The sequence below is a fragment of the Crocodylus siamensis genome, chromosome 6 (genome assembly GCF_052110815.1).
Source record: "Crocodylus siamensis isolate JL-2025a chromosome 6, ASM5211081v1, whole genome shotgun sequence".
NCBI classification, from domain to species: Eukaryota; Metazoa; Chordata; order Crocodylia; family Crocodylidae; genus Crocodylus; species Crocodylus siamensis.
Genome location: NC_143400.1, coordinates 62,639,190 through 62,664,688, shown reverse-complemented (window position 1 = coordinate 62,664,688; position 25,499 = coordinate 62,639,190). Strand labels below are relative to the sequence as shown.

General features: G+C 41.7%; 1 protein-coding gene across 11 annotated transcripts in view; it reads right to left on the bottom strand.

Moving 5' to 3' along the window:
• Positions 1-2,184: 2,184 nt before the first annotated feature.
• Positions 2,185-25,499, bottom strand: part of MFF (mitochondrial fission factor) — a 31,738-nt gene continuing 8,423 nt past the window's right edge. For 6 of the 11 annotated variants that reach the window (XM_090050964.1, XM_090050965.1, XM_090050966.1 and 3 more), the window contains 5 exons: positions 23,048-23,122; positions 19,203-19,361; positions 9,854-9,916; positions 4,445-4,529; positions 2,185-3,102 (listed from right to left, as the gene is read on the bottom strand). In XM_090050964.1, coding sequence (XP_089907090.1) covers positions 2,971-3,102; positions 4,445-4,529; positions 9,854-9,916; positions 19,203-19,361; positions 23,048-23,122 — 514 coding nt within the window. In that variant the 3' untranslated portion in view covers positions 2,185-2,970. The remainder of the gene's footprint in view (positions 3,103-4,444; positions 4,530-9,853; positions 9,917-19,202; positions 19,362-23,047; positions 23,123-25,499) is intronic. The other 5 variants (XM_090050971.1, XM_090050972.1, XM_090050973.1 and 2 more) reach the window with 5 other exon arrangements.

The window sequence follows — 25,499 nt, the reverse complement described above, 5'->3', positions numbered from 1 at the left end:
GGGGGGTTGCTGGACGCCGCCGGGGGAAGCGCCGCCTGCGGCCGCGGCGTTCCGGGGAGAAGCGTTCCGGGCCGACCTTCCCACTTCTCGGCCCCTCCGGGGGACGCCATTAGCCCCAACTCTTCGCTTTTGGGCACCGGCTGCTTTGCTGTCCCCCCTGCTGTGGTGGCCGGCTTTTGAAGCGTTGGTTGGGAGCCACGCAAACTTCTCCCGCCTTCCTGGCGAGCCCCAGGGAGCAAAGGCCTTTCCCTCGTCGGCTCCAGAGCCCGCTCTCTCCCCGGACTTCAGGACACTTGGAAGTGAACTCTGAATCCCTTAAGCCTGAGAAGTTTGCGTGTTTCAAGCTCCATCCGCTACTGTCTTGTATGAATTTGAAAGACAAATGAGGTCTGGTTTTATGTATTAAAAAGGAAGCTTTATTTTCTCCAGTTGATGGAGAAAGTCCGTAAGATTCACAACACCTGCAATAGAAAATGAGCCAGCCTGGTCTGGCACTGCACAGGCCAACCGCTTGATCCAACATTCATAAAAGCAAAGACATCAGGCAAAGCAGAGCCCGTATATGGTCAGCCGCTGAAGCAGACAGGCCCACAACGCTGGACATGGGTATCGCCCAAAGCAGATGCAGTTCTGTTCCACATGGCTGATGAGCCAGCGTAGGTCTCGAGCTCATGCTCCTCACACGCTAGTACAGCATTTAACAAAGGAAAGCATAACAACCCCCCATCACATTACCTGCCAAACAATGATTGACATACCCTATCCTACTTAAAAATTCACGACAAGGTGCAAAGTATGAAAAAGCAGAGACCAATGAGTAGCTTATCAAAACTTTCAGTCCCTGAAGCCTCTAGGGAAAAAGGGTTGTGGTAGTAGTCACTGGAGTGGGTGCATCACGGACCATTCAAATTATGCTGCAAATCTTTACCTCTGCTGTGTCCTGGCTGTTATCCAGAAATACAGCACAAAATTAATCTGAAGCAGATGCTTCTGTGTTGCCTTAGGACTTCCACCAAGTAGTTGAACTCTGCTTTTCAAACTCCCAAAGCCATGCTCCACCAACATCCACCAGCTGTTTAGGCAATATTTAGAGCAGTTTTCTGTGATCCAAGTGTCCAGTGAAAAAATTCACAAGCCACAGCAGCAGAGGGTTAGAAAGGGTGCCCAAAAATAAGAGGCTTGCTTAAACCATTAGTATTCATGCTATTTACTGTGCAAACAGCTTTTTTCCAGTAAGAAAACAAGTGCTTTGAAAATTTTAGCACTAACTTTTTCAGATCAAACTGCTTTGATAATAGCAAAGTTCCCCAAGTATGAGGGTTAAGAAAAGTTCCCTTTTTCAGTTGTAGAAAGCAAAGCTTACTATAGGTAGGCAAAGGATAGGAATACAAGTTCTTTCAATACAACTTGGAAATCCCAGGCATACAAACCTGTTAGTAACTTCCTGAGAACTGGCAAGCCTAAACACCCCACATGTAACTTTTGAATGGTGAAGCAGACTTTCATCACAGCAGCCCCCATAGTTGCTGTATCCACACAGCTGGTTTACAAGTGCCACATAGGAAGCATGGGTGGTGAATGAATAAAATGGCTGTCAAGTGTGCACGCTGCCTCTACAGCTTTCTAGGTAAGTGCTCCAAGTCATCCTGAAGTTCTGCAGCCACTGCTGGTCATTTCAGGTCAGTGGGACATGCTCATTCTTCCCACCAGCCCATGCTTGTTCTGCAGGCTGAGAACAGATGCTGTGAGGCAAAGCTATTCCAGAACTGCTTGTTAAGTACAGTGGTGTGTTTCCAAAGCTACAGCTGTCCAGTAGTGGGAGGTCCTAAACACCCATAATCCTGGCCACTAGTTTTGTGGTTCAGAATACAGAAGAGTTATGGGAGAGACAATAGTTTGAAGATGGTACCATAGGGCAGAGAGGAACTGGGATTTTTAGAGTCTGATCTCTGGCTGTGGAAGATAGCTGCCCTCTGGGACTTGTATCAACGTACACCATAGAATCCCACAATGCAGCATGCAGTAGCAGCACAAAGGACTATGGTGTACCTACAGAAAATGCCAAGCAATTATTTAGGGAAAATACTTGTCTGGAAGCACCAACGGGTAGTGAAGTAAAAATCTAGCAGTTCATTTGGGTGCCTTTGTAAAGCATCAACAGCAGAACTTCTGCATCAAGCTAAATCCATTCATATAGACAAGGCTTTATTAAGGTAAATGACAGCCTTTTAAAACAATATTAAACACTGTTTGGTTTGACAGTTTTATTAAATACACTACATTGCTACCTTGTATTCCATAATCTCACAGACTTGTTGAAAAATGTACTGCTTAGAAAAAACATTTGCAAAATTAAAGCTGAAATAAGAAAATACATATTACACATCTCTGGATAATCTGCAGGTTCTTGTTATCAAAGAATGCCTTTTACTCACCCTGTACATGTGCTTAAATAAGAGACACACTCATGAATTGGGGTGTCGGGGGTGGGTGTGTGTGTGTGCACACGACACTATCTAGTTTGGCTAAAGGAAAACAAAATAGTGCAATAATGTTTGCTAACAGCATCTAATAACAGAACAATAGAAACCTAATACTTTTATTAATATGTATTTTAAAGATACTGTTCCAAATCCATTATATTTGTTATCTTCCAACCACAAGAGTCAGTCATTAATTTCACTGGTCACCATCCTTACACAGCAGAGAAGCAAACTTCTTTTCAAAATGAGTCAATCCATATTTACATTGCAACATGCAAAGGGAAGATACTATATGTTCCTACAAATCAGGTAACAATAAATAGCTGAGCAACAGAATGTCCCCTCAACAATATAATTGTACAGCCTTTTTCTGTGGTGGAAGTTCTCAGTGCATGGATTATAAAACAGCATACAATTCAAAGACAGAAACAAAGGATTTTGCAAACTGATTATATTTCCAACTATTAAATCTTTTGGACAGCAGTGTCTAGCGCCGAAACCACAGCCAGCTATTGAGTAGCCAGAAAGCTACAGTAATTGAGTACATGATCATTTCTCTTTTAGCACGCTCTTTGTTTTCTTCTTCCAGAAGTTGTAGGCGACGATTGAGTTTGATTATCTAAAAAAAATATAAAATAAATAGAAGTCTTTAAAGTGCCAGGACCTCCAAAGGACATTTTTGAAAGCATACATACACCCAGCATTCTAAGGCTGAACTGTACAATGTCACTATTTAGACTCTCTGTCCTTCACTGGCTAAGGGCCAAATCTGTAAGAAGTAATGGAATTGTGTTACGCTGCCAACTCAGTAAAGACCATGGGATTTAGCCAGTGAGTCTTATGAGGCCTTCCATTTCTTTTCATTTACTTCACCTTCAAAAGACCCCCAATCCCAATCAATACTCAGATAACAGTTGCATCTACTCTGAAATTACCAGTTAATCTGAATCATGGTAACACCAACGTAGTCCTATATAAACACATGCTCAAAAGATAGGCCTCCTGCCCAAGACTTCACACTCAAGCTAGCAAGTGAGTAGGGCAAATAGAAATGGAGGCAAAGACAGTAAATTGAAGAATGCAGAGCGGGTCAATGGTAAGGTTAGGAAAAGCAGCTAGGTCTCTTTACTACCAGTCTGAAGCCCTATTTGCTGCATCACACTAATGAGAAGAAAGCTAAAGGAAATGAACAAGCAAGCTGGGGAGAGGGAGATGAAAGAGTTTAAATAGTTAAGGCATACAATACATCCAGTGATGGAAAGACAATTTTTTAAACCATTTAAAAATCATAAGAAAAAAGGCTTGAAAATACTATGAAAAGCAATTTTATGTTAGTTGAATGTAGTAAAGACGAATTTTCTGCCTCTAAATTTTACATGAATTTTGGTCTCTTTAAGGCAGTGGTTCCCAACCTTTTTTTGCCATGACCTGCTGCTGGGAGCAGAGTGTGGAGGCAACGGCAGCACGAGGGCATTGGAGCTGTGCGCAGTGCTGCTGACATTGCACCCTCAACCCTCATTTGGGTTATGACCTGAGGTTGGGAACCGCTGCTTTAAGGTATAGTTGTACCTTTCCAAGTCTTAAATTTTCCAGGTGAGAAAATACAACAAATACCCAAACTTTATCAGATGAACTGGAGTGTAATTTATAGATTTATTACATTGGTGTAACTTACAGATCTTTCAGAAACTTGCAGAAATTCATGGCAATTTCTTTGCCTGTCAAGTAGTCATGCAATATTCAGCTTTTTTTTTTACTCAAATCAGTCAACACTCCAACAGTCTTTTAACACATTTATTACTATTCTCTGAGCTCTTTTATTTGCCAACATCTTTTTGAGTATTCCAAGAAGCCAAGCCACTGGTGCCCTATGGTACAGTAAAGATCAGTCACTCTCTTCAAGATAGCTGAAAGACATCTAATCTTTTTCTTTATCTCATGGGCCAATATACTTCTAATACCTGTCTTCTTAAAGAAGCAGCATCCACAACTGTCATGTCATCTGGCGTTCCCTCAATTGTCACATCCAAGTTTGAAAGACCAGATCTATTAGATGAGAAATAAAAAAGATTAGATTATGTTCTCTGTCAGCGGGGATCAACCACTAATTTGGCAGGCAAACCTCTGCACCCTCCTCAAGGGCCCTTCATCTGCCTGATATGCTTCTGATTTCTACTCCCAGCCCTAAGCTCCCCGCTTGATCTGCTGTTCTGCTTTCTTCTCCCTTTCCTATGCTCCCTGCCCAATTAGCTGCTTTGCTTTCTGCTTCCTGCCTTATCTGCTGCTGTGCTGCCTGTCCCCTCCCAATTTGCCACGTGCTATGGAGGCTTCCCATGCCACAAGGCTGGCCACCCCTGCTGTACATGCTGGGTGAAGAGCAACCAAAACAGTATTCACTGTTTGCTTTACAACTGTCCCAGCTTGTATAAATACACGCAATGCATTCAAGGCTTTTACAGGCTTCCTCGATTTACATGGGTTCTGTATATGCGAATTCGCTCTTATGGGTCTAAAAATGCTTGTTGCATAATTCATTATAAGCAAGGTAAATTCACTTATGCAATTAGCATAGGGGCCCAAGCAGGGAAGTCTGTCGGGGGAGAGGAAAGGGCCATGGGGCCGGGACCCCACTCACCCCAGCCCCTGCTGCAGCAGCCCGGGGAGCAGCCAGCATCAGCTGCCTGCAGCCACTGAGTTACACCACGCTCTGCTTGTCCCCTCCCCACCTGGGCTCCACCTGTCCCCACCCACCCCAGCTCCTGGACTGCGCCATGCCATGGTGCAGGCAGTTAGTGTCAGCTGCTCCCAGGGCCACTGCTGCAGGGGCTGGGGTGAGTGCAGACAAGCAGAGCCTCAGGTGGCACAGGGCACAGTGCAGCATGTCCTTACTCACCCCAGCCCTTGCTGCAGCAGCCCCAGGAGCAGCCAGTGCCAGCTGTGGAAAGAAATCAGTGAGTGTGGGATGGGGGTGCACCTCTAGCTGCTCTATGCCCCTCGGAAGGGCTGCAGGGGCTGTGCTGGGCTCTTCCCCGGGGTCACGTGCCCCTGGGACAACAGCAGGCTGCCACTGCAGGCTCGGGTTGGTGGCAGCTCTGGGCAGGCCACACTAAGAGCCAGGAACAGCCCGGTGCCAACACCAGCTCCAGCCTGCAGCGGCAGCCTGCTGTCATCCCACATGCAGATCTGGGGGCATGGGCCTCTTGAGAAGAACCCAGCACAGCCCCCAGCCTGCAACCCTCCCAGGGGTGCAAAGCAGAAAGAGGCACCGCACCCACTGACAGTTCCCTCCGCAGCTGGTGCCAGCCGCTCGGGGCTGGGGCAAGTGTGGACAAGCTGCACCACGTTCTGTGCCCCCCTGGGGTTCCTTCCACTCGTTTCCGCTCACCTCAGCCCCTGCTACAGCAAGAGTAGCACCCCGCTCCACCCCACATTCACTTACAGTTCCCTCTGCTCTGCTCCCCTGTGTAGCCACGGGAATTGCACTCCTCTCCTAACCCTTCTCTAGTCCCAGCCTCACTCCCTCCCTGCCATGGGAACCTATCCTTATTTGTTACATTATAAAGTGGGTTCACTTTATGTGAATTCAATTTATGCGCTGTTCTCTGGGAACACATTCATCACATAAATTGAGGGAAACCTGTATTCAGTAAAGCAGCAAGGTATGTACTTAAATCTTATTGACTCCAGTGTCCACATGGTTTTAAGCCTGGCTGCATCAGTACCTTTAATGCTTTTCAACTGTTTTTGCAGATTCTTTGCAAAGGAAGAGACTTCAAGCAACCTTATAATCAGGCCTCCCAGGCAAGTCTGTAATTGCTTGCTTATCAGAAACTGAATATAGCTTGAACCCAAACACAAAAATGCCCCAAAGACATTTAAATATCTGACTGTGAAGTCAGATACTTAAAAATCTAAGAGAAGACACAACAAAAATATATAAAATACCTATAACTAATTGCTTATTATGACAAAAACTATCTATTACCTTGGAAACTTGACAAGCAGAGAAAAACTAAGACCATATGACCACAACAGTCTGCTAATGAAATTATCTTGTACTTTAGAATGACGACAACCCAAGTAAGTGTGCCAAATGAACTTCAATGCAAGTTATATAGCTACATAACTTTTCATTTATCAAGCAGTGCTTTTGTCCAAATTGGTTAAATCTGATCAATGCACATTTATTTGAGGAACCTACTGAATGAATGTGTTTGGCTTATCAAAAGCTACTTTATAATGAGATCGTCTTCCAGCAAACAGTACTTATAAAAGGCAGCTTTGGGTATTTTGATTGGACCCAAATGTCTATCTTGCTTGGTTTAAAGGTACATTTTCCTACATTGATATTTTTTCCTCCTCCTTTTCCATGATGACACATCAATGATCCATATAAACAGTGGAAGAAACTGATCTACCCATGGAAAAGTGAATAAGTAAAAGTGAATAAACGAACTACTTTCCAACACATAAAAACTGAAAAGAGGGGAAGGTTGTATATTAACTGTAGATTTTTACTAACAATTAATAAACCAACATTTCAGATGTAAGTGGGATTCCTTAAAGTTGACATGATGGCTTTAGACAGGAGATGGTCTTTTGCATTTGATACTTTTCTGGGCCACGTATAGTGAACACTTTAACACCTGAATTCTTAATATATTGAGAATTCATAAATATTTCCCAATGTGATGTTGGTTATCAAAAAATCTCCCTTGCCTGAAGTTTGCCAATACTCCGTTTCTTAAAACTGCATTGGGTCCTTAGAGCTTTGATAATGAGCCCCGAGAGACACTGGCTGAAATAACTCTGCTCCATTAGCAACAACCTTCCCCCAACCCACCCTGCAAAGGTAAGGGACTATAGTGAACTCCTAAGGCACGTCCCATGAGCAGGAAAGTTTTTCCCCCAAGGACAAACAACAATGACACATTTGTGCTGCTACTAGTTGTCCCCAGGCATGCCCCTGTAAGCACGCTCTGGCATGATGCAGATTGCTCTGGGTAGGGTACAGGAGGCTCCTGGGGGCCTCTCGGGGTTCAAGCAATGGCAAGGGCATCGCTCTGGCCAACAGGCTGTGGTTTCAGATGGCATACACTGCAGCTACGTGTGCCACCCTGCTTTTTTCTGCCGTGTTTTTTTTTTTGACATCAAGATCTCCCTGTGTAAAAAAACCCCACAGCACTGCAACTTAGCAGTGCAGTGAATGCATACACGTGCAGTACATGCAGTTTGGGACATTGCAGATTGCACACGCATACCTGTGGAGACATACCCCTAAAGTCCACCTGACTAGGCAATCTATTGTCAAAAAAGCCAACTTTTTAAAAGCATGATCTCTACCCATGAGACTTTATATTCTTAGAGAACAGTGAGTGTTAAAAATCCAGCTTACTGCATGTTATTTATGCCCTTAATTAAATTTCAGTATTATTATTACTTTTATCCTTATTTCTCAAACCAAGATAAATGTATTTCACTTCCATATTCTCTGGGCCCTAGTTTTTGGGTTGCAACCACCACAGAGGAAGGTTTATCTAAAATACAATTTTTCTTACAAGTTTTAGTCAAAGGACCCTTTCTTCAACATCATCGGTACCCAGACTTTAAGAATAGATTTGTTTAATTACAATTTGGAAAATTATACTGCAATTGCACTTGGGAAAAATTGGGATTATCACAATCTCCTAAACCAGATATTCTGGATATCTTTGGAGTGATTTCACAGAGCAGTCTAGAAAATGAATCCTCAGTTTTTCCTCAGTAACTTTCCAGACCACCCTAACTCCAAGTTCCTGCAGTTCTAGAAGGGCAGTGGGAAGTGACACCAGCTAAAACTCAAAGGCAACTCTATATTTGTTCCCTTCTGATACTGCTATGATGCCATTGATACAGGAAGCTCTATTCAAAATGTGGAAAAGTTATATGGAAAGGAACTTGAAAAATCCTTCAGAACCCTTCTATTCTACATAGATTTTGGTATCCTATGTCATCCCATTCACCACATGCTGGGTAAGATTGTATAATTGGTTACTGGTTTATTGATGGTGTGGTGATGCACAGGACCCTCTCTGGCCTTTTAGCTGTGACATATTTATATGAATAAATATTTTAAAATAATGTCATAGCTTCCCATTACAAACTTTTTCAGCCATTTCCCTTCACTTAAGCCATCACAGGCTATTTGTAAGCCCCTGTGCTCTGCAAGACAAACTGAACAGAAATATTTAAGGGCCCCAGTATCAATGGCAGAAGGCAAAAAGATGATAAGACTCCATTAAGTAACTGACTTAGCAGTCTGTTGGCACAACACTCCTATTCCTGAGCAGTGGCTGAAACCTCTTTGATGCAACTGATCTCTTCAGTTGGTATCCTGATCAGGCCCATCATCCCAATGAGGCAGAAGTGCTCCAGCCTCATATTGCAGAAGATGGTAAGCTTATGAAGAAATTATCACCTCACCAGCTTCTAACTTATTCCAAATACCAGATTCATAGGGTGACTAGCTATATGGATGGAACCAGAAATCAAATAAGCTGGTTTCAGGAACTGCCACAAAACCGATGAATTCCTAAGTCAACTTAAAAGAATCATCTATGCAAATCTCACTTGGATTTTTCCAGAGTCCTTAAAACATTAAAAGTCTTAAGTTACAGTTGTATATTAAAAGGTATCCATTTCAAGCAGGTAAGAGGAATAAGGTGTGGAGGTGGAAGGAAGGAAAGATATAGATATACAGAGAGAGAGAGGGAGAGAGAGAGAGGAAACCTGTTTTCCTAAATCTTTCCCCTGCACTGAAAAGATACCCCCCGTTAAAATGACGGAGGTGGAAATGTAAGAAAACCAAGCAAAAAAATCATAGGCAACTGATTAAAAAAGTCATCTACACTTTGCAGTTTATACCCACTTCAGAAGTTAGCTGGCCTCAAAACAGGTTTATTCATAGTTTCCAGAGAAAAACAGCAGAGCTCAGCAGCACAATGGAAATACTGGCAAGTGCCCCACTATTATAATTGAACTTCTTTAGATGACATCTTATACTGAAACTAAATTCTGAGACTTACAACGTCATGTGCATTTTGATTTTCACCACTGATATCAGCAAAAGTTTTGCTGATGACTTTGATTGGCATAGGTTCAGAACTTTCCCTCTCTACAGAAAGGATTTGGGGTTCATTTCTCTGATGTAAAGGATATAAAATCGTTCAGGCTGTTTAACCAGATAAGGACTACTTCATTTAAAACAAGAGGTATAAAAACTATTTTAGGATCCAAAAATAAAAAAAACAAAAAGCAAACCAAGAACAATTAAAGCTTATGATTTTTAAGCCTAAAATACTACACCATGACTAACAAGAAATACATTTTACCTGGTGTTGTCATGATGAGGGTTAGAGGAAGTGGTAGCAGATGACCCACCACGTAACACTGGCCTAGAACAGGTTTTTGTAGGTAGGAGGCACAAGACAGAAACAGAAAACAACATAAAAACAGAGAGAAGAGGTAAAAAACACAAGGACAAAGAAATGCCAAAATATTTCCAGTTATATTCTATAGTATTTTAATATAATATAGTATCTAGTTAATAAGAGATTTTACAGTGCATTTTCAGAATATTCATTTTGTAATCATGTATTTAATATCGCACTAAGAATTGTCAAATCCAATATATTTTTATCGGTATAGAATGGTTATGAGGAGAAACACTTGCTAGAAAAGTTTGTGAATAAGAACTATGACAGCAGCTTTGAATTATAAATCATGGGAAACTTAAGAACAGAAAATAGCATCACTATAGACAAAAAACAAACAAACATGTTCACACAGTTCACGGGCCTTTCTTTAGCCATCTTATTTGGACTCAGTTCCTCTTCTCCCACTCACTTAGCCCTCTATACTCTCACACCCCCAAGAGCTCCATCTCAGTAGAAAATAAAGATCCAGAACTTGACGCATTGCCACTACTGTATCCACCAGGCTTGTGGATGGCAGTAAGACTAATTCCAGAAGGCCTACTGACTTAAATGGGAATGATGAGTGTTCTCCACTATTGAAAATGAGGCTCAAAGTATCATTACTGCCTGCTGCTGTACATAGGCTGTACACAGTTAACTGGGCTCTTTTCCACCTTTCCTTTCACTTATGCTAATTATAGATATTGGAACCTCACAACTACCTTAAGTATAGCCTGAACTCTCTAAGAGTACTAAAGATACCAGGTATGAAGGTATTTAGTGTAGAGGTGTATAGACAAAGGGAAAGATGCAGACCACAGGACTGTAGGAATAAACTCTGATGCAAAAGTGGATGTAAGCATTACTGTGCAAAAGCATCCCAATTTATTTTAAGAGGATCAAGAGGTTTATTTCAAGAGGATTAAGACTGAATGGTGCATTTAGAGTTATGCCCTGAAACTTGCATAGTGCTTACTTGCTGTAGGGCTGGCTCACATCAGCACTACTAATGTTCCATCTGCATAAGCACTAAACTTACTCATACTGCAAACCAACTGCAAATGAAGAAAGTTATTTTACTAACCTCCCTCCTCCCCTCACACCAAACCAGAACACCACCTAACAGGAAAATGGTTTTTCCCCAAGCAAGCGAGGTCCATTGTATTTAATAAAGTGACATCATTCCCATGCAGGAGGTGGTGTTTTTAATATGTTTATAAAAGGATGGATAGAAAAGGGAGTTCCTATCTCAGACCAACAGTCCTTATATCTTAACTGGCAGAAGCCAGAGCTAGATAAGTGCAAGGGATAGGCTGCCCAGATAGAAAGTTTCCTTCCAACTCCAGTTAGAAGCGGGCTTATATCCTGACTTCAACCTTCATGGTTGACATCTATTACACATCTTTAATCCAATTTATGTAGCTTGCACTGTCCTCATTATCTCAAATCCAAGGAATTTTAGTCTTTCTAATCCTGACTGCCAAATCAAGTTATGGCAACCTTAGTTCCGCAGTAACTAAAAAAAGTGTATTCTAAAAGGTCATTTTGAAATGCCTTACATCTGAGAGAGAACTATTGCTTGCATGGAGATAGCCATCTGAGAGCATTGTGAAGAATGGAAGCCAAACCTCCACAGGTTCTTATCCAATCTAAATCATAAATTTTAATTTGTGGGCAAGACAATTAATGCCACCACCCATATTAGTCAAGAAATATTTGAACAGCTTCAAGTGAATTAATTTCCTGTGCAATTCAGTTCGTTAAAGAACCACTAGCTTTTTTTCCTGCCACACTAAACTTGACTGCAGACATCAAAAGTAGTAATAATCACTCCAAATACAAAACTGCTTGCATAGAACTCAGAAGCCATTAAAATATCACTACATAAGATCATTTAACTATTATAAATAGTTATTACTTTATTTTATAAAATATGGTCCACAAATACATATTTGATCTATTTAGTAAGTTTCTACACAGGCTTCCTTAATGATTGGATTAGCTTTTCACAGAATCATAGAAGTAGGATCGGAGGGGACCTTGTAGATCTTCGAGTCTGACCCCCTGCCTAGGCAGGAGAAAAAACTGGGCTCAAATGATCCCAGTTAGGTAGGCATCAAGCCTCCTCTTAAAGGCCCCCAGGGTAGGAGCCAGCACCACTTCCCTTGGAAGTTGGTTCCAGATCCTAGCTGCCCTAACTGTGAAGTAGTTCTTACAGATGTCTAATCTAAACCTACTCGCCAACAACTTGTGGCCTTTATTCCTTGTTATGCCAGGGGGTGCTAGGGGAAACAAGGTCTCTCCCAAACCCTTCTGGTCCCCCCTAGTGAGTTTATAGACAGTCACCAGGTCCCCCCTCCGCCTTCTCTTGTGAAGGCTGAACAGGTTCAGGTCCTGCAGTCTCTCATTGTAGGGTCTGCTCTGTTGCCCCTGGATCATGCGGGTGGCCCTCCTCTGGACCCTCTCAATGTTGTCCACATCCCTCCTGAAGTGGGGCACACAGAACTGGACACAGTACTCTGGCTGTGGCCTGACCAGTGTTGCATAGAGGGGGAGGATCACCTCCTTGGCCCTGCTAGAGATGCACCTGTGGATGCACGACAAGGTGCAGTTAGCCCTGCCAACCATGACCTCACATTATCAGCCCATGTTTGTCTTGGAGCCTATAATGACTCCAAGATCCCTTTCTGCCTCCGTGCTCTCAAGAAGGGAGTTTCCCATCTTATAAGTGTGCTGCTGGTTACTACTGCCCAAGTGCAGCACCCTGCACTTGTCAGTATTGAAACACATCCTGTTTTTGCTAGCCCACCCCTGTAACTTATCTAAGTCTTGCTGCAGTCTTTCCCTCCCTACTAGTGTGCTCACCTCACCCCAAATTTTGGTATCATCAGCGAATTTAAACAGGTTGGTTTTCACCCCGTCGTCCAAATTGCTGATAAAGAGATTGAACACTGTGGGCCCCAAGGACCGAGCCCTGGGGGACTCTGCTGCCCACTTCTCCCCAAGTTGAGTATGACCCATCCACCACCACCCTCTGAGTGCGACCCTTCAGCCAATCTGCAATCCATCTGACTGTGTAGGCATTAATGCCACAGTTGCCCAATTTCTTAATGAGGATGGGGTGGGAGACGGTGTCAAAGGCCTTGCTGAAGTCCAGAAAGACTACATCCACGGCGACACCTGCATCCAAGGCTTTTGTGATCTGAACAGAAAAAGGCAATCAGGTTGGTCTGACATGACCTGCCCCTAATGAAACCATGCTGGTTGCCCTTGAGCATCATCTCTGAGGCTGGCCCATTGCAGATGTGCTCCATGATGATTTTCTCAAAGAGTTTGCCTAGGATTGAGGTATGACCGACAGGCCTATAGTTGCCCGGGTCCTCCCTTCTCCCTTTTTTAAAGATGGGGACCACGCTGGCTATCTTCCAATCATCTGGCACCTGGCTCGAGCACCACGAGTGTTCGTAAAGCCGTGCCAAGGGCCCTGCAATAACCCCTGCTAGCTCCCTCAACACCCTGGGGTGGAGAGCATCTGGACCCACTGATTTGAACACATCCAGCCCCTCCAGAAGCTCTCTAACCCGGTCCTCCCCAACCTGAGGTCTGGAGGTGTTCCCCTCGAGTCCATCTGACATCACAGCGGGGAAATCCCGGTCCCTGCCCAAGAAAACGGAGGTGAAGAATTGGTTAAAGAGGTCTGCTTTCTCTTCTGGCGCAACCACCAGATTGCCCAGGGGATCTTGTAGGGGCCCCACATTTCCCGGTGCTTCCTTCATCCTGCCTATATATTTGAAAAAGGACTTTTTGTTATCTCCGATTTTGAGTTTTGATTTTGTCTGCCTTAGCTTTCCTGACAGCCCCCCTACAGGCCCAAGCAGAGGAGGTATACTCCTCTTTGGAGACAGCACCCCACTTCCATCGGCTGTACACCGCCTTTTTGGCAATCAGGCATTCCCGTACACCCTTGGTGAGCCAAGGGGGCTTACGGGCACTCCTGTCCCCCTTGCTTCTTGTTGGGATGGTCACCCCTTGGGCCCCGAGTATCGTCTCCTTAAGGAATGACCACTAATCTTGGGCACGAGCTCCCCTGCTCTTGAGAACCTCAGCGCCTCTCCCATTAATTTCAACTCATTTTGCCACAATAACAACTGTTTCCTTGACTATTTATTGTGTCTATTACATAAATAAATATTTAATATCACAAATCAGAATGAGCTATGTCCCTGAAGCCAGGTGTACTTCACCCTACATGTTTCAGGATGTACACAGTGGAACATGGGAGGGAACTGTGCTACAAGGTGCTGCTGCATGATGGGGGGAGGCGAGGGGGGGGAAAAAGGGAATATGGCTGTGCAACGGCTAAATGAGTTTGCTCTTGTCCTCCTCTGACTGGGACAGCACTTTTTGGGATATATCACAGCAATAATGCAGTCATGCACATGTGGATTTAGGGAGGAAGCGAAAGAAAAGTAATCCGAGTCAAATGTCTAGGCATTCAGTTTATTTCATATGAGTGCACAAATTTAGGGCACTGACAGAAGTGACATTTGTTGGGCAAATGGCCCCTTGAAAGCACTCTACAGCCATACTGACAGAAGTGTATGGCTACAGAGCACTTTAAAAATACCCAAATCACACAACAAATGAATATTCATTTATTGATGGTTCAGATGAAGGTGCTCCAAAGCAGACCACCTTCATTAACTTCTGTCTGATCAAGTCGGTGCTGTCTGCAGGATTGGGGGGGAGAACAGGTGAAGTGGATTGAAGCTCCCCCACCTCATGGCTCCCCCTGCCCCTTCAGCTCAGCCTGAGCAAACCCCAGCCCAGAGCTCCTTCCCCTCCATTTTCCCTCCTCCCATCATACAGACAGCACAGGAGCTGGGAGGGGGAGAGGTGGGGCTAGGGGAAAGAGGCTGCAGACAGTCAGCCTCTCTCTCTGCTAGAATGGCTCCAAAGTAAAGCTTGATCCTCCCCACCCAAACTCATGTGAAGTATCATGCGTTAGAGGAGGGAGCTATACATCTGTCAGCAATCCTTGTGATCTTTAAAAGATTCTAGTTGGACATCCCTGGAGACCAACAGCCTCTCTCAATCCATGAGATAAGAAATGCCAAGTAAGGTTCGCTATGCTGACCTGTTGTATATCTAAACCAGCAATTCTCAACCAGCATGCTGAGATCTTTTGGAGGATGATGAGATGGAAGATGATAAGCAAACAGATAAGTACAGACTCAAGATCCTTCTTATTCACAAGTTATGGAGGGGTGCCTTGAATCCAAAAAGGTCTGAACCACAGATCCAAAGCCCAACCTGGAAATCTTACGGGGGTGAGTTAGGGCTGTCAGATGATTGGGGCTGTGTGGAAGCAACTTGGAAGTGAACCAGGTAGGAAACTGCTCCAATTTATTATTTATGGTTCCATCAGAGAGGAATTAACTGATGAACTACAGGCAAAATAAAGTTACTTTCGCCTTTCTTCTCCTAGTGCCACCAAGAAAGACCTTCAAGTGCAGAGACATTAGGCTACTACAGCTCCATGCTGTGCTCTCCAAGCAGCTATGGCACTTCAGATCCCCACCAGTCTAATCTTTCTCCCCATATACAAATCTTCTCTTAAACTCCAAGTCACCCCCAAATCCCAAGCGTCTTTTATTCACCATCTTTTATCTTATCTCAGATCCCAGATCTGATGAGTTCAAGCAGCTAATCTTAATACAACTACAATCTTGTGCCAAATAATTTTAAAATAAAAAAACCCCAAACAGCAAGCATCTGAGATGTTGGTGTGACGCTGCTATTTCTGCGAATGAAAGTTACTTAGGTAAAGAATCCTAAAGAAACTTTACTTCAAAAGAAAAAAAATCTTTGGGCTGTCTTATGAAAAGACGGCAGGTCAAGTGTGAAGACCAAATTCAAATAAGTAAGGTCAAAACCCAACTCACTCTTAATTATGGAGTTGCTACCATATCTCCATTATACTGCTATCTTTTGGGTGATAGCATTATGAAAACACATTAACCTGTATCTTGATCAAATTTCTGGCCCCTTTTTGGCCCCAAGTTTAAATTGTGTCAAAAAATGCAAAGGATTCTTCAAAAGCCTAACTATACTGAAACAAACGAATCTCCTACAGTATTGAGAACAAAAAAACCTGAGGTACTACACAAGATGTGAAAAGTGAAACTCACTATATGTTAGAGGTGCAGTGACACATCAGTCCAATATCAGATAGTCACCGATATAAAGAAAATTGACTATATCGGAAATTGGCCTGATGTGGCTCATAATTTGGCTGATAAATACCCATGCATATGCTCAGCTGCAGTGCAGCATGCAAGCAGTGGGGAGAGCTGCATGCAGCTGGTAAGTCTGTTGTGCTGAAAGGGGAGCGTAGGGGTGTTGGGACGTAGGAGTGTAGGGATGCAGACCAACACCCCCCCGCACAGTAAGGGAGGGAGTGGGGCTGGGGCAGGCACTGCCCAGGCAGGGATGGAGCCATGGCTTGCACTATCCCCCTTTCCCCCAGACTGGCAGCAGGCCCCACCCTGGATGAACCACCACTCCTGTCCCGTGTCTGCCCCAGCTGAGCAGTGTCTACCCTAGCCCTACTCCCTCCCTCACCATGGGGGGCACTGATCTGCCCCCCACAGCCCTTCCTTCCCCCCTCCACTTTAACCACCACAAAACTTACCAGCTGCATGCAGCTGTATCAGAAATAGGATTGGTATCAGCCAATATGCCTTCTTAAATATCGGCTATCTGTATCAGCCTCTAAAAGTCTCTACCAGTGCAACCCTACTACATGCAAGTGAAACTGACCTATTTTTACTGTCCAAGCTGAATGAAATGCAAGGACATACTGACAATATAAACGAAGTGAGAATCAAGTTGTCCTCCCTGTTTAAACAGTCTAAGTTAGTTATATTGATAACACTATGAGTAATTTCTTACCTACAGCAGCATGAAGGGCGACTACTATTAATAGACTGAAACATAATTGGAAAAAATTTTAAAAGAGAAAAGCAAGCCAATACAAAAAGTAAAGAGTATTTCCAGTAAAAAGCACATAATTACAGCTTGCTCATTTAAAAAGATTTCATCCAGTATACAAATATTAAAACAGAACAAATATGCTTTAAGTACACAGAGAATGCTGTGCCTATACAGCAAGAAGATACTTGAAATCTTTTTAAATGATCAATATTTTGCAATAATGCAAACAGATCATCCAAATTTCACATTCCTACTTTAGTCATGGAATGGACTAGAACTAAACAGCTGAAAACATTTACTCCAAAGAATAAAATAATACATTTTATCTAATCAATATTTTATAAAAGTGAACTGTGCCAAAAATCAGAGGTGGATAGCAATTATTTCCAGTTTCCTCCATGGCTTTCAATATTACATGGCAAAATTAAAACACCCAAACATACAAAGCCTTGGAAACTTGTCAGCTAATTTGTGTAGTGAGCAAGAAAGAAAAATATTAGCAGTAGGTTCTAGTTGTCATGTATCCAAGAAAATATGGGCAAAACCCTGTTGAACTAAAGTCAACAGCAAATCTCACTGACTTCACTGGGGGAAGAATTTCACAGCCCATATTTTTTAACAGAAATCTTCTGCTTCATACACACTTTTATGTACTATTTGGCATAAATGGGAGCGAACCTGGGAGCAAAAACTTTGCAAAATTGAAACAACTAGCATTCTGTCTGACCTCTTCTTAGTACTAACAGGTGGATAGATAGTAATGGTTTAGTTTGCCCTTCTGACAGGTGATTAATCCTGGCAAAATTAATAGTTGCGCATCCAGGTTGTTAAGGGAATTAGGTGACCATCTCAAATTCAGCGGATGTTAGCCATCTAATTAATTACCCAAGCTTTCTCCAAAAATCCGAGTCTATCAGTAGAGGATAAATAAGTCGGAAGCTCTGCATAGATATGTGATCTTAAAGTAGGTGACTCAATGTTATCACACTGGCAACTCTGCTCAGCTGAAGGGCAGAAAGGCAGTTTGAAAAACGATGACATATGTGCATACACATGTGTGTACATGTATGATAAGGCTAATTTGATGGCTGCATTTCCTTACTGGTATAAATTTAGAAGAAAAAGGTTCACTTAACATTAACTTATCCTAGAAAAAGTTCCACAGAAGTCGTAATACCTAAAGGCAGAGTGCAATTATTTAAAGAATTCCTTGGTCAAAGCCTAGAGGATGATTACAGGGATGCCTCAATTATCATTCCAAGTGCTTTTGGATCAGCCCCTCAGCAAGAACTGGAGGCAGACTATGTGCATTTGTTACTAGTACCTCTAATACACCCCTTCCAAGTAAAGGAGTAAGTTACTAAATTAACTTTACCAAGGGCTATTCAACTGCTAGAAGCTTTAATCTTAAAAAATAAGAATAAAAAAGTCAAATTGTAATGATGTTGGGCAGAGTGAGCAGGCAGAATTCTCCAGACGCCAGTGGTGTTCCATCTATCAGGGCTCATTTTGGCCCTAAAAACTAGCTCGTCAATAAGGAGCTTCTTCATAAATATGTAAACTTATTACAATAATACACTTCTCAATAACAAGGCAGCACACAAGAAGCTATTCTCAAAACAGCACCCACAATATAGCCTTTCCCTAACAGTACACTTATCACCTATCATTCTTGAATAAAATTGAGGAGAAAAAAAAATGACAGGCAGCATCATTTTTGTAGTATGAAAGTTAATTGGCTAGAATGTTCCTTGACATAGCCTAGAGATATTTTGTCATTATTTCCAAAAAACTGTAGGAAAGAACTTTGCTTGCCTGCTCCTTAATATTTGGCTTAGTGAATCATGACAACATCAACCCAATCTCAACAATTCTCATATACTTAGGACCAGTATCATATAGGAGTTTACATAAAATCTGCAGACTTGTGAGCCACAAACTACAGAAAACAAACACTTGTAAATAGCACATAAACAGAGCCCTACAGTCCCAGATCAATGCTTCCTATTTTAATTTTTACTAAGAGGAAAACCAAAACTAATTATTAAATATCATATTTTGTTGAAGCAAGTTACTAGATAACGAGGTCTTATGAAATGTGAATTTTGGACAGTTAAATCGCTTATGAACAAGGAAAGCAAAATAAAGCAAAGCAAAGCAAAGCAAATAATTTCATCTCATTATTTAGTAAACAGAAACCACATTCCACTAAAAAGGGGGAGGAAAGAAAAAGCAGTAAAAGCTGGCAGAATCACTGATGACCAATCACCTGCGATTTTCATCCAGCACATCCAAGACCTGCTGGTAAGCCCTACGAGTGGAAGTCTGGATAAGCGACAAAATGCCACGAGCAGAGTAAAGATTAGTTCCATCTTCAGGTAACATATTGGGAGGACAGACACGAGCCTGTTGTAGTGATGGTGTCACACTGTACATATAAGCATAGTAAACGAAGAGAGAAATACTGTAGTCAGACTTTAAATAAAGAAATTCTTCAGCTAGTCCCAGTTCCCAAATTCAAGTTGATTCCATTTGGTCTTACCATCCTCCCATCAAAACCAGGCAAGCATATCAAAAGTCATTAGTAGAGGGAATATGAATAAACATTAATGCATGCTTTTAGGAATTAACTATTGCAAAGGGTGATTTCAGTATAGTTATACAGGATAAAATTTTCAAAAGCCCTCACTATTCATTAACTGCCACCAACTATAGGCAGTGGTAAACTTCCCACATTACAGCAGCAGTGTTTGCCACCTGTGTTTTTGAAAATTCCACCCCTAAATTCTTTGGAAACTACTAATTAAAAGAGAATTGTTTAACAATTCAGCAATGATAACTTGTTAACTCCACAATAACTGAAGCAGAAGTCTTAGCTTTACATTGTGATTGAAGAGCAAGATTGAGACAGCATTTTGATTTTCATGTGTTCAACCAATAAGAACAAAAACACGAAGAGCAACAGTCAGCAGTCAGAATAAAGACACAAAATTCATCTTTCATAGGCAACAAAGTGCATGAACTAAACTCCCGACTGTTATACCAAAAAGTGCACAGTTTAAAATGTAAGAATTAGTATTGCTTTTTTCCTTAATATTTAATGTTAAAGAAAGTCTGGTTCACTTTACTCTTCAAAGCCTAGGATACTTTTTAATATAAGAAAATTCCTCATGAGTAACATTGGATGTACTTCCCTGGATCTCTTTTGCACCTCATTTCAAGGGAATCTGAGGTTAGATATTACGAAAAGCTTTTTCACTAGGATGCTAGGAAAACACTGGAACAGGTTACCCAGAGAGGTGGTGGAATCTTCATCCTTGGAGGTTTTTAAGACCTGGCTAGACAAAGCCTTCACTGGGATGATCTAGTAGGGGATGGTCCTGCTTTGGGCAGGGAGTTGGAACAGATGACCTCCTGAAGTTCCTTCCAAGTCTAATTTTCTACGATTTCTGCTTTGCTCCTGCTGTATTTTGTGTCCAGCTCCCAATATTCCTGCTTTTTCCCCACTAAATTCCCAGGAAACTGCTAAACTCACACTCAGTATTAATAGTGGGAAACAGGTTACTTGCTAGTTGGACTGACTGGGTCAGAGAATGCAGATGTTTAGTTATTCTAAGAACTATGAGGAATGTAGCTGTTCTCGTTACTGACTGGTGCCAAGACTACACCTTTTGTCTGACAAAAACAAAATGAAGCTCTACTGAAACATGCACAGGTGTTGCTCTGTTCCTAAAGCTGTACAGGAGTGTGTAGGTGGGACAATGTTCCAACATATTTGGACTTCAAACTGGTATGCAAAATATTTATGCAAAAATTTAACACAGCAGAAATAAAAACATTGGCAAGAATCTACTTCATCATCTTACAGTGTCTGTTGTGTTCTTCATGCTTGAAAAGATCACCTACACTTCCTTGTTTTTATATTTAGGATTACTTTTATTTTGGGATTAACAGTATTAGTCACTGCACCCATGTTCCATTTTTGCTTTGCATGGTTACCACATATGATAATATCCACTGATAAAAAAATTTGAAGAGGTAGCAAACTGGGCCAGACGAAGAGATTCTGCCCCACCAGCAAATTCATAAGGCAACTTATTCCTATGTGGAAGTTGCAGGGTTGAGGGAGAAGGGAAGGATGTCAAAGCACAGGAGGCTTCAGATCGAATGTCACTGCTCTTAGTCCTAATGAAAGGATGTGATTTAAGTCAACCCAAATGGAAATGGATGGGAGATAGCTTTCAAAAGGCCACAAAAGTACAGAGCTTGGACAGAAGACAACTAGAGAACACTGCTGACACTCCGACCCTCCAGCTTGCAATCAGAGATGTTATTTCTGTGTGAAAGCTTCTGTAAATATTTCACAAGAATCACTGAACTGAAATGGCAACAATGCCTTTAAAGTTGTTCTGCATCAACAGCTGCACTGAATAAACCTGAAGCTCTCACAAGGAAGATAAAGGCAGAGTTAAGAATAAATAATAGATTCTGGAGGTACATGACTCCTAACCCTATGATCCAATCAGTAGAATGCTGTGCTCTATCCAGCCAGTTTGGGACTCTGAAATGCACTACTAATTTATAGTGGTTTGCAAGAGGACAGAGTCTTAGAGACTATTTACATCATAAGGTCTATTTTCTCCTGAATGTGAACCAAACTACCACAAGCTGGAAAAATATTCTTATTGATATTTCTAAAAAAAAAGGCAATCATTACCTTTTCTCTTTCCCTCTAAAATGCATTGTATTCAGCATCAAGGAAAAACCTGTTTTTGTTCTGACCAAGGTCGGCAATTAAAACGTGCACACAGCTGAAGTTAGAGGTAAAAAAGGAGTTGTACCTGAAAAAAGAGAGAAGGCCTATCGAATGAAGTGAAATCCTCTTCTGTGACTTGACCTAGGACTTAGAAACGTGCCTCTCAATTGATTTAAGTCTAAAGTATACCATCTAGAAAGGACTAATAGAGAGTATGGAGAACAGGACATTGTGGAATAAAAGTTGTGACAAACAGCTTTGCCATGACTGTCAAATACTTCGTTAGAATATCTCTCATTTGTCATTATATACTATTGCTACTAAGGTAGCTACAAAAGCTTCTCCTACTCTTACCATTTTTACTCTTTTGTTGGGGCCTTAATACCATATTGCTGGAGAATTTTTTCAGAAAGCATTTTCATGAAGCAAATTCTTTTCCAAGAGTTTTTAGCACTACAGAGTCTTTAGCATTCTGTAGTTACCATGTAAACAGTCAAATGCATGTGTGTGGCTATAGGAAAACTAGCAACAAGTAGTTCAGGCTTCTGGTTTAACAAGCTTTCAGAAAGACACAGATTAGGTGTTTTCTAACTTATTATTTCAGCTATTTCTCTGCCTCACATTTTTAAACCACATTACTGGCAAACAGATTTAGGTAATCAAGGTCAAACACCTTTGATAGAGATTAATACAAGAGTTAAGTGCATGTCCTTTTTTCTTAAAAAGGTGTACACACCATCACCTCCTTCTCCAAGTGTTGTTAAAAGAAAGGCACTTTTTGAACTGTGAGGCTGGCCTCTAGGGAAATGCCAGCATCTTCTGGTAAAAGTGAGAAGCAGAAAAAACAGAATTACACACACTTTTTGTCACCCATTCTTGCTGGATTGCTCACTTCAGAATGAAAAATGGAACACTTTGATCCATCATTAGTTGGTAATACTTAAGAGAAGGTTATTGCCCTAATCAGGCTGTAGCAGTCAAGGAAGAATGGAAAAAAAAAAATCAAAATAAGTTTACCTATCCACAACGTTAAACATTATACTACTATTTTTTGTCCAAGAAATAATGTTACAATGGAGACTCTCTCCTTCTTTCTGTTTCCACTGTCACTGAAACAGCTCCCCGTATTGAAAGCCCGAGTACTATTTTTTCCTCTGTATCTTATAAGAGGAATGATGTGACAAGATTTGAGGAAGCCCCCACAAAACTACAGATAGAAGCCACACATTCAGGATAGCAATAGCTATTTCAGATATTGTGCACTGAATTATAGCTACTTGGGCAGAAGATTAATTATATAGCTTTGAGCAATATTAAACTCTTGATTTTCAGATACCATAATTAATAGTTAAGCTTACGTGTAGTCCTTAGTGGAGAGGGGTGACTGGAACCGTGGCATTTTATTTCTTGGGACAGTATCTGATCTGTGCCACCTTGAACAATAATTGCAATTCTCTTAAATAAGCATCCTTATAAATAGAGGGAAAGTAATTTAAGGAGCCATCATTACTGTTTCATAGTTAGTAACTGTAAAATGCATGCCTAATCATTACCATACCAGCTGGTCTTTAAGAGCATTCAAGAATTACTTTCACAGTTCAACCCAAATCCCACTAAAAATGTTAATGACAGCCACTACATGATAGGATGATGAGAAAGTAGATGACAACACATTTAGTAACAACTGTCTGCAGTACTTAGATACAAAATCAGGAGTGAAGCCAAGTCTTTTGCTTTGTTCTGGGCAGGCTCTTCCAAGAGTGTCACTCTTTCCAATACCATCACTCTCACAGCACACATATTGAAACTCCAGGCTCCATCTGCAACAGTGTCTGGCCAGGGTGGATGGGGAATAAGAGGTTAAAATTATACCCATCCACTAGGACATGTTGACAGAAACTCAGTCTGGCAATTATTCCGAAATGGCTGTGGTCTACCTCTGATGGACACACAAACCACATTTATAATAGGCCTCAGAGAAATATGTCCAGGATAGCCTTTAGCAAGACATCCAAATAGACAGCACAGAAAAAATCCTGGCCGTCAGTCAAGCCAGCATATAAAGGCAGACCAAGAGGGCAAGAAAAAGAAATCATTAACACACCCTCCAGAAGGCCAAATATTTTCTTCAACACATGTCTTATTTATTTAAACTACTTCATTGGTGTGATGTGACCTGAATTTAAGCCGGAAAACACAGACTTTTACAGTCTGTGGAGACAAGTGGACTGGATCTATCCAAGGACAAAAATAAATGGTTACTGCAATTCATTTAGACCTCTGTCAAATCAGTCAGTATACCACAAAAGCTTCCTGGATGGAGCCAAGAGTAAGCATATAGCCAAGACAGTACACAGGCTTATTCTCCAAATCAGCTTTGTTTAAACCAAGCAAAAGTTTTAAAAAAATGGTGGCATTTTCAGCAATGGAACAAGGAATACATGACAATAATATTAATACAAAACTCTGTTTATGTTTCTGAATAATGGTGAAGACTGATTTAAAATTGCAAATTAAAAGAGCTCCAAAACAAAAAATTCCATGTTTATTGTGGACTGATGATCCAAATGAGGAATAACAGAGTGCAAAAAGAGGCTTCCTGAACATAACTTGGGGGGGAGGGGCAGGGGGGCAGGAAATACACTCAATATTTAACTTTTTAATTGTTCTATTAATTTTAATTCAAAGAGGATAAAGATATATAGAATTACATCACTTCCAAACCCAGCCTTCTATAGAAAAAGGACATCTACCACTCTGTTCTCTTAACATTAAGATATAATGATAAATTCCATATATACTATAACAAGACAGAGAAAGAACAGGCAGACATCATAATTCAATCATATCCTGTATCGGTATTATTTGATGTCACAGGTGTTACAACTGCATACTTCCGTGGTGATGCAAGCATAGCAAAACCACTCAAACTTTAGCACTGTTTCATTTCTGATTAAAGTTGCAGTGATTCAGCTAATTTATAGCACTGCAGGAACAGGGGGACCTAGTTACACTGTAACAGTTGATGCATATTCCTGAGTCGCACCTCCTCCTTTCCTCTGGAAAGTTTAAAAGATATGTTTGTCTATAGCCAAAGTTACTTATACATTTATAGGGTGCATGAAATGAATACCATATTTTCTCAAATATAGCACACTTCTGTATATAGTACACACCTTAATTTTGAAGGGAAGCTTGAAGAAAAATAAATAAATCTACAACCGAAGTGAGAGGCAGCAGCTAGCAAGCAGAACCTGCTCCCAGCCCCATGTGAAGCATCGGGCCCATGGGTCCAGGGCTGCATGCTGATCTGACCCAGTACGTAGTCCTGGAGACAGCATATGGTCCCAGACTTGGCATTCTGGGACTGTCCTGGCACACGATAATGAAGCCACTGTGCTCAGTCTGGCTCAGCACACCAGCTCTGGGGCCAGGTCAGACTCAGCATACTGGGTCTGGCTGCAGCTCAGCCCCACATACTGGCCTGACCTGGTGTGCAGCTGAGAAGGAGAGCCTGCCATGCATCTGGAAATTTGACAGAGGGAAGGGAGGGAAGGGAAGGAGCAGTGACAGTGTTCATTGCTGTGGCTGCTACCACTCCCTGCCAAATTTCTAGACACATTAGAATCCTTTTCTTTTGAATATAATGCACCCCAATTTTCCCCAGCTGGTTTTGGAGGGAAAGATGCAGGTTATAGGTGAGAAAATACTGTAATACACATCTTTGATGCACAAAGTAGAACTCAAGTTTCTGGGAAGAATAACCTAACCTTGGGACAAAGCATTGTAAAGAGTTAGCAACTGATAATC